We start from the raw sequence: 16,143 nt of genomic DNA on the forward strand, positions 1-16,143 counted from the left end.
TGCACTTTTCAGAAACACAGATTACAATGAAGTCCATCCTTTTAATGAAGAATGTTCTGCTCCATACCTATTTCAAACATATACACTTTGTTTCTTTGCTGTATCCTGTTATTAACAATAATGTGAATTTGGGATTAGTGTAACTTTTCCCTAGACATTTGAACGAGGTCAAAATCTTATTCTTTAGGTAACTTAATTCATTCACTAAAATCACAGAAACAGTGAAACTAAGCGGCCACCTCTAGAAAAACGACCAAACTCCTTTACTAAAAGATTTTAGGCACTTTACTAATAATAAACAAACAAACAACAAAACTACAGGCTACTTGCAGAAACAGATTCCTCTGGGACAGTCTTCTTCCACCAGTTCCACCATAGTTCTGTACTACCTACTGCTCTGTATGTCACTTAGGCAAATGTTCTGAAGAACAGATAGACATCTGTCTTTCAAGCTCACTTCAATCTACAAAAGCCACATTCTACCACAACATGAAGAAGCTGAGCAAAGAAACATACTTTACATTCTATTTCCCACTACATTCACTCCAGCACAGCACAATTGTTATAGGCTCAAGCTGTCCTTTTACACAGCTCCACCTCCACGCCCACCCTAGAAAGGAGATCACATTACACAAGTTGGAAACAGGCTGTTTTACATTGCCCCCTTTCCCTACAGCTTTGTTATAGTTTAATGTTATGATATACACAAAGAGAAATTTAGTTCCTTAAAATAAGAAGTGAGCAGAAGGAGAAGTGCTTCCCAAGCATCCCAAGTAAGACAATACTTCTGATTACACTGTGCCTGTCAGTAATTACAATCCCAACATTAAAATCCAAAAGGGAAAAGTACACTGTGGAAGGCGGGTGGGTGTGCAAGGGAGATCAATACGACCCTTTAGTTCCACCTTCTCTGCATGGGATGGCAGGAAGAAGTCCAAAACACATGGAAAGGACAGGGTATTGTGAAATATGTCCATGGCTCTATTTTCCCTACTGCTTTAGCCTTGGAGGAAACAGTTTCCATTCCCCATCCAAAATGTTAAAGACCTCTTCCCAACAAGCAGGCACACAAACGCAAAGGCTGCTCCCTACACATAACTGTGTCTTTCTTTGGACCTGCAACCACTCCATATCTTGCCCATACAGGCAATGACGGGGACATAAACATAATTGTCACTTACTCTGGCCCTCTAGATTATTTTAAATTCTGGATTTCTCCCCTCACTTTAAACTCACTTTAGAGGCGTACAATGAACTTAAACTGAGAAATAAAAGCACCATTTTAGGATACATGATCATATTTACAATTTCACTGTAATAAAACTTTCAGCACTCTTTTAAAAATCTTTATTTAAGTATTTCTACTCTACTTTTCTCCCCACTGGGGACTCATAGCTCAGAAGTCTCCCCAATGTGGTGCCTGCCAAGACCTTTTCTGGCACCTGCCAAGTGTTTTGAGAAAGTAGGTGAGGCCAGGTAAGGCTTCTGATTGTCTACTGGAGATCTGATTGGCTGTGCAGATTTTTTAAAATGTTGCTTTGGCAGCAGCTGCTGCCACAGCATGAGGATCTTCACTGTGTGATTGAAGGTAAGCTGTGGCAGCCATCTATGGCTGCCCCCACCTCCCACCACAGCCATTTTGCTGCTGTGCCCACCATGCTGTGTCAGAATTCCAAATGTGCCCGTGGGCTCAAAAAGGTTGGGGACCCCTGTCATAGCAGCTTACAAAGGAACATAATTTAGAGAACAAAATACAAATATATAACACAACAACATCCTGGGCTCATCCTGGATCCACAGGGCTAGCTCACTAAAGGCCACCCCAGGCTTACAATATGGAAGGAAACAGAAGATCAGTAGGCTTACCAGCTCCGGGTTGGGAAATACCTGGAGGCGGAGCCTAAGGAGGGCAGGGTTTGGGGAAGGGAGGGACTTCAATGCCATATAGTCCAATTGCCAAAGCGGCCATGTTCTCCAGATGAACTGATCTCAATCGGCTGGAGATCAATTGTAATAGCAGGAAATCTCCAGCTACTACCTGGAAGTTGGCAACCCTACAGATCAGCCCAGATCTCACTTGCTGGCAGAGATGTTCCTCTACCCTGTTCTACAATCACTTTTCTTGCTTTTCCTTTATTAAGGGCTGTATAAAGAAAAAAGGGGATAAAATAGGCTGCAAAGAGAGCTACAGAAAAGGTGGAGAGATGCTGAGAAACCAGTAAGGAGATAACCTCCACCCCTTTTCTGTAACTAAGGGGAACACAGACCTTTGATGGTATAGAAAGAAGATAATGCATGTTAGGGAGTATAAAGTCTTTTTGAAGAGAGAGTTTTTCAGAGAAGCCTGTGGACAGTCAGTCTGGTGCAGTGAGGAACAAGCGAGCATGCTATGGGGCTTAAACAGAAAAAGGGAGCTAACAGAAAACTGAATAAATACAACTGAGTTAAAAAAAATTTAAAAACTAAAATTTTAAGTATATTTATTTGGAAATATTCTATTTCAGTAAATAAGGTTTTCTTCTAAGTAGACACGTTTAAGAGTGGAATGTTAAGTTGCAACCTTATGCTAACTTACCCGAGGTACTAAATTCTGAGTAATCATGCAGAGAATCGGACTTTTGTGTTCCCCACTAGCCTCACAAATGTCAGGAGTGATAACTTACTCTTATAAATTAGCACAAATCAACAACAGAATTTACTTTTAATGCATGAGCACTTGCTGCTATATTTCAGAACACTTAGTCAAAACAATTATACACTTGAGCTGCCAATGTAGTATTGGTAAGAATATTGCAGCCACTATGGCTAAACTTCTATCTCCTAAAAAGATTATAAATCCAGCTTTGATTAGTTATTAAACTCACTGAGTTGTATTTTGGTTATTACATTCATTGAATTGTATTTCACACAGTCAATCAGTTTACAATCACTGAGTTGTATTTAACATAGTGGCTGCAATATTTCAGAACACTAGCAACTTATACTGCCTAATTTATAAAAAAGGAGAGGTGTCAGGGTTCAAGCACTCCACAGAAGACTACCATTAAAAGATGCTTTCCCTCACGTGAAAGTTGTTTTGTAGTCACTTGATGAGGGAAATCCACTCTGCCCGCGCTCAGAGACACTCTCTAGCTTTTAATCAATCCATTACCAACTCATTAAAATAAAGAGAGGTAGCCATGCTAGCCCACTGTTGCAAAAACAAAAGTTTTGTGGCACTGTAGTGTGACAGCAATGCATTGTTTACTGAGGTCTGCAACCTAGAATAACAATCTCTAAGCACACAGAGAAAATTGGTTCTTGTGGGTTATCCGGGCTGTGTGACCGTGGTCTTGGCATTTTCTTTCCTGACTCATTGGTTCTCGTAGGTTATCCGGGCTGTGTAACCGTGGTCTTGGTATTTTCTTTCCTGACGTTTCGCCAGCAGCTATGGCAGGCATCTTCAGAGGAGTAACACTGAAGGACAGGGTCTCTCAGTGTCAAGTGTGAGTAGGAAGAGTAATATATAGTCAGAAAGGGGTTGGGTTTGAGCTGAATCATTGCCCTGCAAAAAGTATCAAAGGTAATGTGCTAATCATTGTCACTGTAAGTATCCAGATAATGTGCTAATGAGGGTGTGGTATGTTAATATGGAACCATTGTATCCTGAAGTGATCTGTTAATGTGTGTGAAATCCAAAGCTAATCTGCATGGCTATTGTGGACAGAGAAAAGTGGTCAACAGCGGGGCCAAAAGTCCATGAACGATACGGAGAATCTGTGATATCCCTATACAAAACTCAAGGTACAATAAATCACTAAGGTGGTGTTTCTAGTCTTTTGTACCTTCACTTTCAAGAACCAAGAGTCCAGATGTTCGGGTTTTTTTGTTTTTGTTTTTGTTACAAGTGTTTGTTGAATCAAACCCCAGAAACGCGGGATCCTTCCTAGCTCGTTTCCCTCCTATGGAAAACCTCAATTCAAGCTGCGTTCTTGACAACCTCTGACTCCAGCATGAAGGATTCTGACGGGCGTGGCAGGAGCGGATCCGCCACCTCCCTGCCTGGCCACCAGGGCCGGGTCCCCCCCCCTTCCCTCAGAGCGCCAGGAGAGGGCTGAAGCCCGGCGGTTTCCCAAGCGGGCCCAGGGCTGGGCTCCTCTCCCGCCCGGGCAGCGGCGCGAAATCTCAGGCCGCGGCCTGGCCGTCTTCGTTCCCTTACCTGCCCGTCATGGTGGCTCTTGGTCCGCGCTGAGGCGGCTGGACGGCCGGGGGGCCCCGAGCTGTGGAAGGGCCGGCGCTGAAGAGGCCAGGCCCCCCGGCGCGGTGGGGTCGGGCGGCGGCCGGCCAGCCCGGCTCTCTCGCCTCCTCCGCCCCCAGGCCTCCAGACGGGCGGCCGCGGCCTCCTCCCGCCCATCGGCCTAGCAGCACATACTTTCCCTAGAAAGGGAATAATGAAACCGGCGAGGGGCGGGTGGGCCTTGTGGGGAAAAGCCCAACCCCGCAGGGGAAGCGGCGACGGGCTTGTACGGGATTGCGGGCGGGGACCAACTGCTCGGCCGCTCTGGAGCCAGCTCTAGCGACGTTGCCTCTGCGGGCCTGGAAAGGGCCCAGGCTGAGGGGCGTCCGGAAAGGAATGGCAGGCTAGCCCGTTGGGAACGACGGGAGAGGCCGGAAGGCCCGATGGAGGGAACGGGATCCAGGCAGGCCAGATGACTTGCATGGGCTTTATTGAAATATAGTACAGCACACACAAAAATTCACAGCGGGTAGCCGTGTTAGTCTGTCTGCAGTAGTAGAAAAGGGCAAGAGTAGCACCAGGAGCACCTTAAAGACTAACAAGAATATTTTCTGGCAGGGTAGGAGCTTTCGCGAGCCACAGCTCACTTCTTCAGATACCGCTAGAATGTGAATCCATCTGTCTTTAAGTAGAGGACAGTGAATTCAGACAAGCGTTAGTATGTAAATGTTAACAGTATGTACATGTGAATAGCAGGTGTGATGGGATTAGGTGTGGTATGCAGAAACTGCTGAATTACAGTTGATATTCAAACTAAAGACAATGCATTTACCTGGGCTGAATAAAGACCTTGCATTCATGGCTCGTGACCAATTCTGATTTCTCCACACCCATCTCTCCCCTGGACATCACAGACTCTTCTGCAGACCACACCTCATCCCATCACGCCTGCTATTCACATTTACATACTGTTAACATTTACATACTAATGCTTGTCTGAATTCACTCTCCTCTACTTAAAGGCAGATGGATTCACATTCTAGCTGTATCTGAAGAAGTGAGCTGTGGCTCACGAAAGCTCATACCCTGCCAGAAAATATTTTTGTTAGTCTTTAAGGTGCTACTGGACTCTTGCTCTTTTCTACTACTAGCACAAAAAAAGGTTGCAAAGAAAATGCGGAATCGATTTTCCATTCTGCCCCCATGCAGAGTTTTGAGAATTTGGATGGGGGAAATGTGTATTTAGAGAGCGGCAAATCCAAGGCCAAACCTCCCATGCGTTTTTGCCCCTTGGGTCTCTGGGCCCAGATAGACTACTCTGGGACTGGAATGGCAGCCCCCCGAGTGGAATGACAGTCCCTAGCAATAGAATCAATGTTATGTCACTGGAATGACAGATCGCAGACTGGAATGAAAGCCCCTCCAAGTAGCAGACGTTTTTGGGGACTGGAATGGCAGCCCCCCGAGTGGAATCACAGTCCACATGAACACGTGAAGCTGTCTTATACTGAATCAGACCCTTGGTCCATCAAAGTCAGTATTGTCTACTCAGAACGGCAGCGGCTCTCCAGGGTTTCAGGCAAAGGTCTTTCACATCACCTACTTGCCTAGTCCCTTTAAGTGGAGATGCCGGGGATTGAACCTGGGAACTTCTGCATGCTAAGCAGATGCTCTACCTCTGAGCCACAGCTCCTCCCTAGCAATCGAATCTGTGCTCTGGGACTGGAAGGACAGGTCGCAGAATGGAGTAGTGCAAACGTTCTGGGACTGGAATGACAGGTCATAGAGTGGAACGATGGCCCCTAGGAGCAGAAGTGTTCTGGGACTGGAAATATAGTTCCCAGCATGGAATGACAGCCCCTGAGAGTAGCAAAAGTGTTCTGGGACTGGACTGACAGCCTCTGGGAATAGAATCTGTGTTCTGGGATTGGAATGACAGGTTGCAGAGTGGAATGACAGCCTCTGGAAGCAGCATAAGTGTTCTGGGACTGGACTGACAGCCCCCAGAGTGGAATAACAGCCTCTGGAAACAGAATCTGTGTTCTGGGACAGGAACGACAGGTCTTAGGGTGAAATGACAGTCTCTAGCAAAAGAATCTGTGCTCTGGTACTGCAATTACAGCCCCCAGAGTGGGTTGACGGCTCCTGAGAGTAAAGTCAGTGCTCTGCAACTGGAATCACAAACCACAGATTGAATGTAATAAAATACTTTACATTTTAATTAATATTTCTGGAAGGTGTGTAGTTATAGCCGAATCAGCTCTACCTCAATAATTATCCTGCCTATCAGCTCCTCATTTCCTTACAAATTCATCAGGTTGATGTGAGCCACTTCCTCTGTCATCAGGTATAAATCTTGCCCTTGTCCCCCTTCCAGTCCCAGTGTCCCGTTCTGCTGCCTTCCTGACCTACATGTTCCCATTATGTATCATACCCTGCCTGAGTTCCTTGCACACTTTTGCCCAATTTGTTGACCACTGACCCAGATAATCTCTTCCATAGTCTCTCTGTGAAAAATCCCATCCCATTCTCTAGGTCAGAGGTCCCCAACCTTTTTGTGCCTGTGGGCACCTTTGTAATTCTGACACAGTGTCGAGGGTGCAGACACAAAATGACTGCTGCAGGTGGTATAGCCAGCTAGGAAAGGATGGCCACAGCATACCTTCAGTCACACAGTGATGATCCTTGTAATGTGGTGGCAGCTGTGGGATGTTTTTAAAAATCTGTACAGCCTTGTTAGCGAAAAGTTTCACTTGGCCCCGCCCACTTTCTTTAATCACTTGGTGGGCACCACATTCGGGACCCCTGCTTTAGGTGATGTGTATGAAGATTTAATATCTCATCTCTTTATAGCACGTCACACCATTTACACACCCATGTTGACACAAGCTCTGACTGCCTCTGGCTTGCTAGTATCTCAGGCACAAGTGAACAGTATGCTTCCTCCCTTCCCTTTGACACCCCTGACCTCTACCTCTTGACACACACTCCTACCTTCTGTTCACTGTGGCAATTACAAGAAGGGTTCACAAATGAAAATTTGCCCATAAAGTATTAACTGTTGAACAAAACTTGTTTAATATTATCTCTAGTGGACACACTATTTGCAAATGAAATATGCTGGTAGTTTGATGGCGGCTGGTGGTAGGCAAGCTGCATGATACCACCATCTGCAGCTGTAGCAGAACACCATGCCGCCTTCTGGCATGAAGTTGCCCTGGCATGACTCCTCTGGGCAAGTTGACCATTATCGGCTAATGATTAAAGATGCTGTAATAGCAGTTGTCTCTATATGCCATGGAAAGATGATGGTGTAATCTCTGGCAGGAACCTGGAAACTGTTTTTGTTCTGTGTTCCTCCTGCAATTTGCAATTCCTGTGCAAACCAATGTTCTGCTACTCCCAGGGGCTGTCATTGCTTTCTTAGCTCTATCTGTACCCACCAGGTAGGTCAGCATGCTAGTCTTTCCCTGTCACCATGATACAGAAACAGTTTGTTTACATGTAAATGATATTCTTCCAAGTGCTCATCTCTGTATTCATATGAACTGCTTTTCTTCCCTGCAACAGATTCTTTTTAACTTGAAGTTGTGTTATTTTTTTTTTTTTGAAGAACTGAGAGGGAAGCTACAACTCCTCCCCCTCAAGCATGCAAAATAAAGGCTGTAACTCAAAGTAGACAATTTTCATGTCTCAAATATAGCTCTAAAAATTTCTGAACTGATGCTCTATGCAGGCATAAAGTCAATCAGTGTGAATGCACAGAGAGAACATCAATGACAGGCATGCAGCATGTTTATTCCATGGCCTTTTCCCCAGCTTAAAACTTTTTCTTCCTCCATGACATATGTCTGCCAGCTAAAGAAGTGGGCTGTAGTCCTCAGAAAATAAATCTTTAATTTTTAAGGTACCTCCAGGTGCCTGCTTGGTTTTGTAGTAACAGACTAACACAGCAACACCTTTGGAATTAGTAATGAAAGCAGGATTACTTAGAACGTATTTAATGCATCAAGACTACCTAACAGTGCAATCCCAAACCCGGTCAATGACTTCAATGGATTTAGAAGAATATGACTCAGTTTAGGTTTGCACTGTTTAATCACTACACGTTATTACTGTGGCAGTTTGTTTTAGTGAAACACAAGTGGGGGACCTGCAAGGATTTGCAGAGGGTTCCCCTTCCTAAGTTTCCCTTCCTGTTTCCTTTCCCTTCCCTAGCAGCTCCCAAAGTCTGTCAACTTTTCCTGCCTCCTTCTTTCCTCCCCCCCCACCAGCCAACCCATCTGTATCTGCCCGTAATCTTCAGTCCACCACCCAGCAGCCTCCACCTGGGAAAGCTGGGGACCTTCAAAGACTTGGTGGGAGCACTTGACTTTCCCGTATCCCCTTCCCCAGTTTCATTTCTTCCTCCTGCCAACCCCCATAATGTCACCTTTCCCTGCTTCTTTCTCTCCTTCCTGCGCACCAACCAAACTTTTTATCTGCCTCCCATCGTTGGCTATATTGATATTTAATTTATACCATACCTTTCTCTGCAATGGGGGGGGGGGTTCCCGAAGCTGTTTACACCACTCTCCTCTCCTCCATTTTATCCTCAACAACCCTGTGAGGTAGGTTATGCTAAGAATGTAGGACCTGCCCAAGGTCACCCAGTGAGCCTCCACAGCAAAGTGGCAATTCAAACCTGGGTCTCCCAAATCCTAGTCTGAAACTCTTACCACTATACCATGCTGGCATTTTGGGGGAGCAGCAGCTACTGTTGAACAATGGCAAACAGCAAATCCTGGGTGAGTCGTGAAACTCATGTAGTAGCAAGTCACCCAGTGGCTGCTAGTGGCCCTGGCCCTGACGAGTCCTCCCTCAAAGGCCAGAACATTCCTGGAAAGGTACCTACCCTCTTCCCAGGGCTTTTACTGACAGAAACCAAGGCTTGATGGTTAGCAATACTGTTGCGGTTGACTACCAATGGTCATTGAGGACATTTGTTTCTTAAAGCTACAGGTGCTGCTTCTATTATTTTGGTTGCTTTTTAAAAGATTTCATATTTGTCTGCAAACCTTGGGCATTTTTTAGGTTTGTAGAAAGCACTGCTTTGTCTGTCCATGGCTTTTGGATCTGAATAGCCACAGATTTGGCCATGTTAAAAATCAGATGTATTGATTAATTTTACAAGAGTAATTCATAAACAACTAAAGCTTATTTAGGGCCACAGTAAACATTACACTTAATTGTGTGCCTGTTTATCTGCAGCTTGTATCTCTTAAAGCTGCAGCCTTCAAAGTAGTCTCCCATTTATTTCTTTTTCTCAATGGATTTCAAGTAATCAAACAATGCTTTGGAAAATGGGTACGGGATTACAGTAGAATGTGAAAATATCGTTTTGACAAAGGTAAAATAAAAAAATGATATGCATACTCAAGAACATGCAATGAAGGCCTCTTTTTACAGTAGTATGAATTTGCTGTCATGCAAGTACAACATTTATTGTGGTATATGAAGAGAAGTACTTGGAAGCAGAAACTCAGTTGCTGGTGCCCTTTTTTAAGTAGACACGTTGACCAGTTGTACAGATAACTTTGAAGGAGACTTGTGCAGCATATGTACTCCTCTTGAATAAGAGTGCACAGGATTGTGGTTTTAGGCTTTGATCCACAGGTCATTAAGATGCTGGCCCAAATCCAAATACAGATGTGTGGAAGACGTGGTGTTTTCCCACTTCCAGGCAACTTGCCAAAAGATCATTCCCGGGGCAACAGGATCTGTGGGAGCCATAGCTGTGTGGGTTTCAGCACTGCAAAGAAATGGGTTAGAGCCCCCTCTTCGCCATCAGAGGGGCTGTGCTGGTGGAAGACACAGAAGGAGCACTGTAACTGTTGCCTCTTCTCCCTGCATTGCCCTGGCCTACACAGCTGTTCTTAAAGATGCAATCCCTATTGTACTTTCCTGTCCATGCTCAATGCTTAGTTTCCAAACCAGTATTTCCTGAGCAACACTGGTTCTACTTGATAGTCTGACAATTACCTCAAATAACCTCACAAGGTCTGGTAGCCATAGACACAATTGAGAAGTACTTAGGCCACAATCTTATGCATACTTATTTGGCAATTAAGGTAAAGGTAAAGGTCCCCTGTGCAAGCACAGGGTCATTCCTGACCCATGGGGTGATATCACATCCCAACATTTTCTAGGCAGACTTTGTTTATGGGGTGGTTTGCCAGTGCCTTCCCCAGTCATCTTCCCTTTACCCCCAGCAAGCTACTTGGGAATTACCTCCAAATAAACATGCAGAACTGAGTTACACAACAGACTGATGGGAAAAGTCAAATTGTCTCAAGGTTAGAATGGTGGATGACAATCACCTCAACTGAGAACATTTTATTGGAAAATAAAAGGTAATAAACAGGCACAACACTGCAAGGGAATGAAACTACTGAACTTATGGGGAAAGTCTTAAGTTCTCTTCCGTTGACTAAATATTCAGAATGTACCAAATTTTATCTAGCCACTACTTTCTTGACACTGGGTGCTGAAGTTTTACTGAGGGAACAATGAACAATAAAATATCCTTTTGGAATGTCTGGTTAAATTATTACTTTTCAGAAACCAAAGTATTAGAACCTTTTTGCAGCCATTCAATCTAGAAGACTACAGGTCACATCTCTAAAATAAAAGCTGGCTGCTGTCTAACAATCTTTGTTAAGGCTTAGTCATTTTTAATGGTTTAATGTAGGTCTTTCATTGCTTTTCTGGGGCTTTACCATCCTTGGTAGACGGGAGGCTTGTAAGTGATCACAGTTTCTTTATCAAACATTAGGTAATAACTACTATATGGCGCTGATAGTTACAAATGGATATTTTCATTACTTTATGTAAACTCAGACAATGGATGAGTTTACATCCCGAGAGAATCGGTGGATGAAATGATTCTGTATCTAAACAGAACTAAGAGTTAGTTCTGGGGCTTAATGTATATTACATTACCATATGGAAATTCTAGAAGATGTTTTCTCTAGTGAGATATGAAAACAAGTATAAACAAAATCACACACAAAATTCATTTGTTAATTTTTGGACAAATTGCATTCTGTATTCATACAAAAACAACTTAACTTTTTCCTGACAACTGTACATATAGAAACAAGTTCTTCTGGACATGAACTGAAATCTGTGGAGGTGCTCCATGTCTCACAACACTAAAAAAATTCCAGCTTTTATCTTCAAAAATCAATGCAGGAAATATGGAAGTGTTGGGTTTGGATGGAGAGGAGAATGAAACAAAGCCAGTTGTGATAGCATTACTAGCTGGCATTTAATCTTTGAAAAGACCTTTTTAGGAACTAATGCACATTCATTTATCTCCATTTAGAGTCCAGGTTTGTGGGATTGCAGAATTACTTTCTCAATGATTCTGCAACAGATGTATTTAAATACTGTCCTAGAAAGACTGGGTCTTGCCCAGTCATAACCTCTTCTATCGACCCCTTCCACCACCTCTAGAAGCTCCTCGCCTTGACTGGCTCGAGTTCATATTACTTCCTCTTCCCCAGTTACTTCCACTCCTCCCTCCTCTGGAAGAATTATTGCCTCCTGGAGGACCGCCAAAGGAGTCTTCTCTATGATATCCATCACGGTGCTCTCCATCTAAAGAGCTGGATCTCCCGGATTTCGACATTCTCTGTGAAGGTCCTGATTTCCCACGCCCTAGAACAAGAACAGATGGCTTTATATTTTCTTCTTCTAATTTGCAGAGTTTCTAAAAATTGTGACATATACAAAGTATAGCTTCTGTATAAAATATTGATGCAGTGTCCCCACACTGGCAAATAAAAGCTTCTGTGAAATCAATCACTACTGAAAAAGTACAATGATTATTTGCTCAAATCTGAGAAGCAAAACATGGTATTCGAATCTAGGCTCTCTCACTGTGAATGTAAGGTGCAGCTATGTAATATACTGCAGTTTTTCAAGGGATGGCTGGTTGTCTTATCATGATCCACTGGCCTCAGCCTCCCCATAAATTTACTATAGTGGCTGAGTATGAGCTTCCTTTCTCTCTTTTGCATAGAGAAAGAAGACAAGAGTAGTCAGCCAGCTAGGTAAACACAGAGCACTAGTGAACTCCTGACCTATTTCTACTCCCCACCCTCGGGAAAAGAAACAGAATGAAACATAGCAGCAAATCCGTTATATTAGAACTTGCTTTCTATATTTCTGAGGAGAACTAATGGGTCTTGCTTTCTGTGTAATGGAACTCTATATAAGACAGAGCTCTCAGTTGGAGGAAGTACATGGGTATGTCCTCCTAGCAGCCAAGAGAAAACCCAGCATGAAGGAAGAGAGATAAACAGTGCCATAATCCGCATACAGAATGTAGTGACCTTAAACAGAGCTCTATCGGGAAATGCCTGCTAGGCTATTTCTTTTTTTTCTTAAAGGAAGAGAATGAGAGCATCAAATGGAAAGCACACAGGGCTCTCTTTCACTTGACTGCCTGAAGGTAATTTTTTCTTGCTCCAGGTGAGCAGATGAGTAGTTACCTGCAAACTTATCATATAGTGAGGAAATCTTCCTAATATTTGAAAATTATATTTATAGTATCATGATCAAAAGTAGTAGCAGCACTGTTGGCAAGTGAACTTGGTATTGGCTGAACATTCCAAAGGAAGTATTCTGATAGAATGAATAAAAGAGATTCCACAAATGAAGCCATCAAAGCAACCATATCTAATTCCGCAACCACCAGCTGTCTGCCAGATATTCTACAGCCGTATGCCCCAGGGGGGTGGCTGAGAGGTGGAAGGGCAATCTGAAAGCCAGCAGTACCCTAAGGAGGGGTCCCCTCTTGCAGAACAGCAATTGTTTGCAGTGGTAATTTGGAGCATGGCAATTCTGAGAGTGAAAGTTTGAATGTAAACTCTCCCAAAGATGCCCTTGTGCACCACTAGCACTCTATTCACAAATCTGGCTGCTCTCTACCATTTATTAACAGTCATGTGTACATTTCTCTCTCAGTCTTCATATAATGGACAGTGGTGTAGATAATACCTCATCTTCTGCTTCATATTGCCCACAAACGAGTCACTCACTCTACAGAATGTTTTTATGTTTCCCACACTGAAATGCTTAGAGCATGTTTTGAAAATATGACCTGGTGAATTTTTTCAGACAGAACAGTGATCAGCCTTGTAATGGTGGTATCATTGTAAACAACCAGGATTTGGAATTTTAAACTGGTAGCATACTTGAAAACTTCTATTTTTCACCAATTTTGTGGCATGGTACTGCTGCTGCCAAAGCAGCTTAAAAAAATCTGCACAGCCAATCAAATCTCCAATCAAATCTCCAGTAGTTGATCAGAATCCTTGCTGGGCAAAAGCACTAGATGGCACAGTTCACTTCCTAAAAACAGTTGATGGGCGCCAGAAAAGTGTTGGCAGGCACCACGCTGGTGACCCCTACCTTAGAGAGCCACTGCTAGTCAGTGTAGACAATACTTAGGTAGATGGCCCAGTGGTATACTCACTTAACTATTAGGCACCATCTTATGTACATACTTTCCGTGTAGTGTGGTTAGGAGAATTGCAGCCTTAACTTCCCCCCCTTTAAAATAAGGCCCTATCTTAAATTACTTGCACTTTCCCAAAGACAAACACATCTCTTTTTAGTGGACCTCTTCATCAAGTAGTTTAATGTGAACAACAGCACTGGAAGTTCTCAAGTTCTTAAGGTAAAGGTCCCCTGTGTAGGCACCGGGTCATTCCTGACCTATGGGGTGACACCACATCCCGATGTTTACTAGGCAGACTTTGTTTACGGGTTGGTTTGCCAGTGCCTTCCCCAGTCATATTTCCTTTACCCCCAGCAAGCTGGGTACTCATTTTACCAACCTTGGAAGGATGGAAGGCTGAGTCAACCTTGAGCTGGCTACCTGCAACTGACTCCCATCGGGATCAAACTCAGGTTGTGAGCAAAGCTTGGACTGAAGTACTGCAGCTTACCACTCTGTGCCACAGGGCTCATTAAGTTCTTACTAAAAGTTTTTTTTGATAGCACATGGGTTAAGCAGAAACGGTTAGATGGCTTCTGTTTGCAAAAGTGGCCTTCCAAAGTATTAACATATCTCTCAACTTTTTATCTTCTTTTGAGCCCTCTGCAGTAAGCAGTATGTTTTACTCACCTTCATCCCGCCCCCCCATCCAAGTATTAGTAGCTTGTGCTCCTACTGCATGGTGCTTTGATTCCCCTCTCCGAGAAGCCCATGCTCACAAGCTAAATGCAAAATTGGTGAACAACTTATCCTTCTTGTGAATAAATCATCAGAGGATTTGGGAGAGAGGCAGGGTTAGTGGTTACCCACAAGGGGCAGCTAGCTACCAAGGTCAGCAAACGTTTTGTGGAGTCTTGGGAACAAGAACAGATTGCCTTTAGTGTAGTTTCACAAGTGTTTCAATAAACTAGCAAGTGTCTGCTGTTACTTGCAGGTTGTTTGATGCAAAACACAAATGCAAATTAGAAAAATAAGTGGGGGAAATTAGTAACCACAATTATGTTTCAGGTAAGTGGGGTATATTTATTTAATGTATATTTTATTCCACCTTTTCTCCAAAGAACTCAGGGTAGCATACATCATTCTCCTCTCCTCCATTTTATTCTAACAACCACCCTGCGATGCAGGTGATGCTGAGAGAGAGAGAGAGTAATTGGCTCAAGATCACTCACAGTGAGCTTCATGGCTGAGATAGGATTTGAACCCAGGTCTTCCAGGTCTTAGTCTGACACTCTGACTGTACAATGCTTAGTGTAGGTGCTTTATATAGATAATTAATATTAATATTATTTGAACTGATCTTTTCCCCTATGTTTCAATGGCTATTTTTCTAGAAGAAATGGTCTTATTTCTCAAGGACTTATTCTTACCCTTTCCTCTCTCCTCTGGAGGCCCTCCTTGGATATGATCCATATCTCTATGGTCAGAGGTTCCTGGCCCATCACGCCAAGGACGCTTGCGAGGTGGCAATGAGGCCATGTCCATCCCCTGGATTGAGGAGGAACGTTCTCGGCTTGCAGGAGAATGACCATCATGAGGAGGATGATCCTGGCGAGGGCCTGAACATGTTGCAACACACATAAAGAATTACTATTAACATATGTCATTAGACAGGCAGAATCCTTTGAGAGGAAATAAAATTTCACAATGTATGCTGTTCCAAATATTCCCCACCTCCTGAGGCTGCCTTCTCTGCCTTCATCAGAAAGCGTCAGAGATGGCAGGCAAACAGACTGTGGGCATATTTCTTAGGGGACAGGAAAAAGAATAGCAGCCCTTGCAGTAAGATCACTAAATTTGAGGTCTTGGAAGGAGATTAAGAATGTGAGCATGTTCTTCTAGGGAAGGGGGATTAAACCACCATGCAGTGGGAATTCAAGCTACCAATATTTGGGCAAGGATGGGATGAAGGTGAGTACAACATACTGCACATTGCAGAAGGCTCAAAATTTCTCAGAAAGGTGAGATGAAATAGCTGACAGACTTATGGTGCAGGGAAGTGGATGCGGTAACAAGGGCTGAGAAAGTCTTGGAAGGGATGCTGGAGAAACGTCTTGGAGGGATCTAACACAGATGGTCTATTGCTGGACTAAGACAGAAAAAGCAAGCCAGGTTTAGGATCTGTAGTTTCATATATGATAGTAATAAAAACAGCATGAAAGAGGGGAGACATAGGCTATGATAGTCTATACTACTACTGGGTTTTTTAAAAATCTAGTATTCAGAAAAATGCTAAAATAAAAATCCAGAAGTTTTTAGATTTATTTTATTTATTTACACATTTTATATCCTGCCTTTCTGCCCAGTCATGGCCACCAAGGCATTTTTATTGGTTTTGGACAGGCAAATGGAGAAGTGAAAGCAGCTACTAAGTTGCATA

At 43.5% G+C, this 16,143-nt stretch overlaps 1 protein-coding gene across 1 annotated transcript in view; it reads right to left on the minus strand.

The window, feature by feature from the left end:
- Positions 1-11,273: 11,273 nt before the first annotated feature.
- WDR33 (WD repeat domain 33) overlaps positions 11,274-16,143 on the minus strand; it is a 58,122-nt gene continuing 53,252 nt past the window's right edge. The window contains exons 21-22 of the mRNA XM_056849342.1: positions 15,134-15,322; positions 11,274-11,917 (exon numbers count right to left, since the gene is read on the minus strand). Coding sequence (XP_056705320.1) covers positions 11,688-11,917; positions 15,134-15,322 — 419 coding nt within the window. The 3' untranslated portion in view covers positions 11,274-11,687. The remainder of the gene's footprint in view (positions 11,918-15,133; positions 15,323-16,143) is intronic.

The sequence above is a fragment of the Euleptes europaea genome, chromosome 5 (assembly GCF_029931775.1).
Source record: "Euleptes europaea isolate rEulEur1 chromosome 5, rEulEur1.hap1, whole genome shotgun sequence".
Lineage (NCBI taxonomy): Eukaryota > Metazoa > Chordata > Lepidosauria > Squamata > Sphaerodactylidae > Euleptes > Euleptes europaea.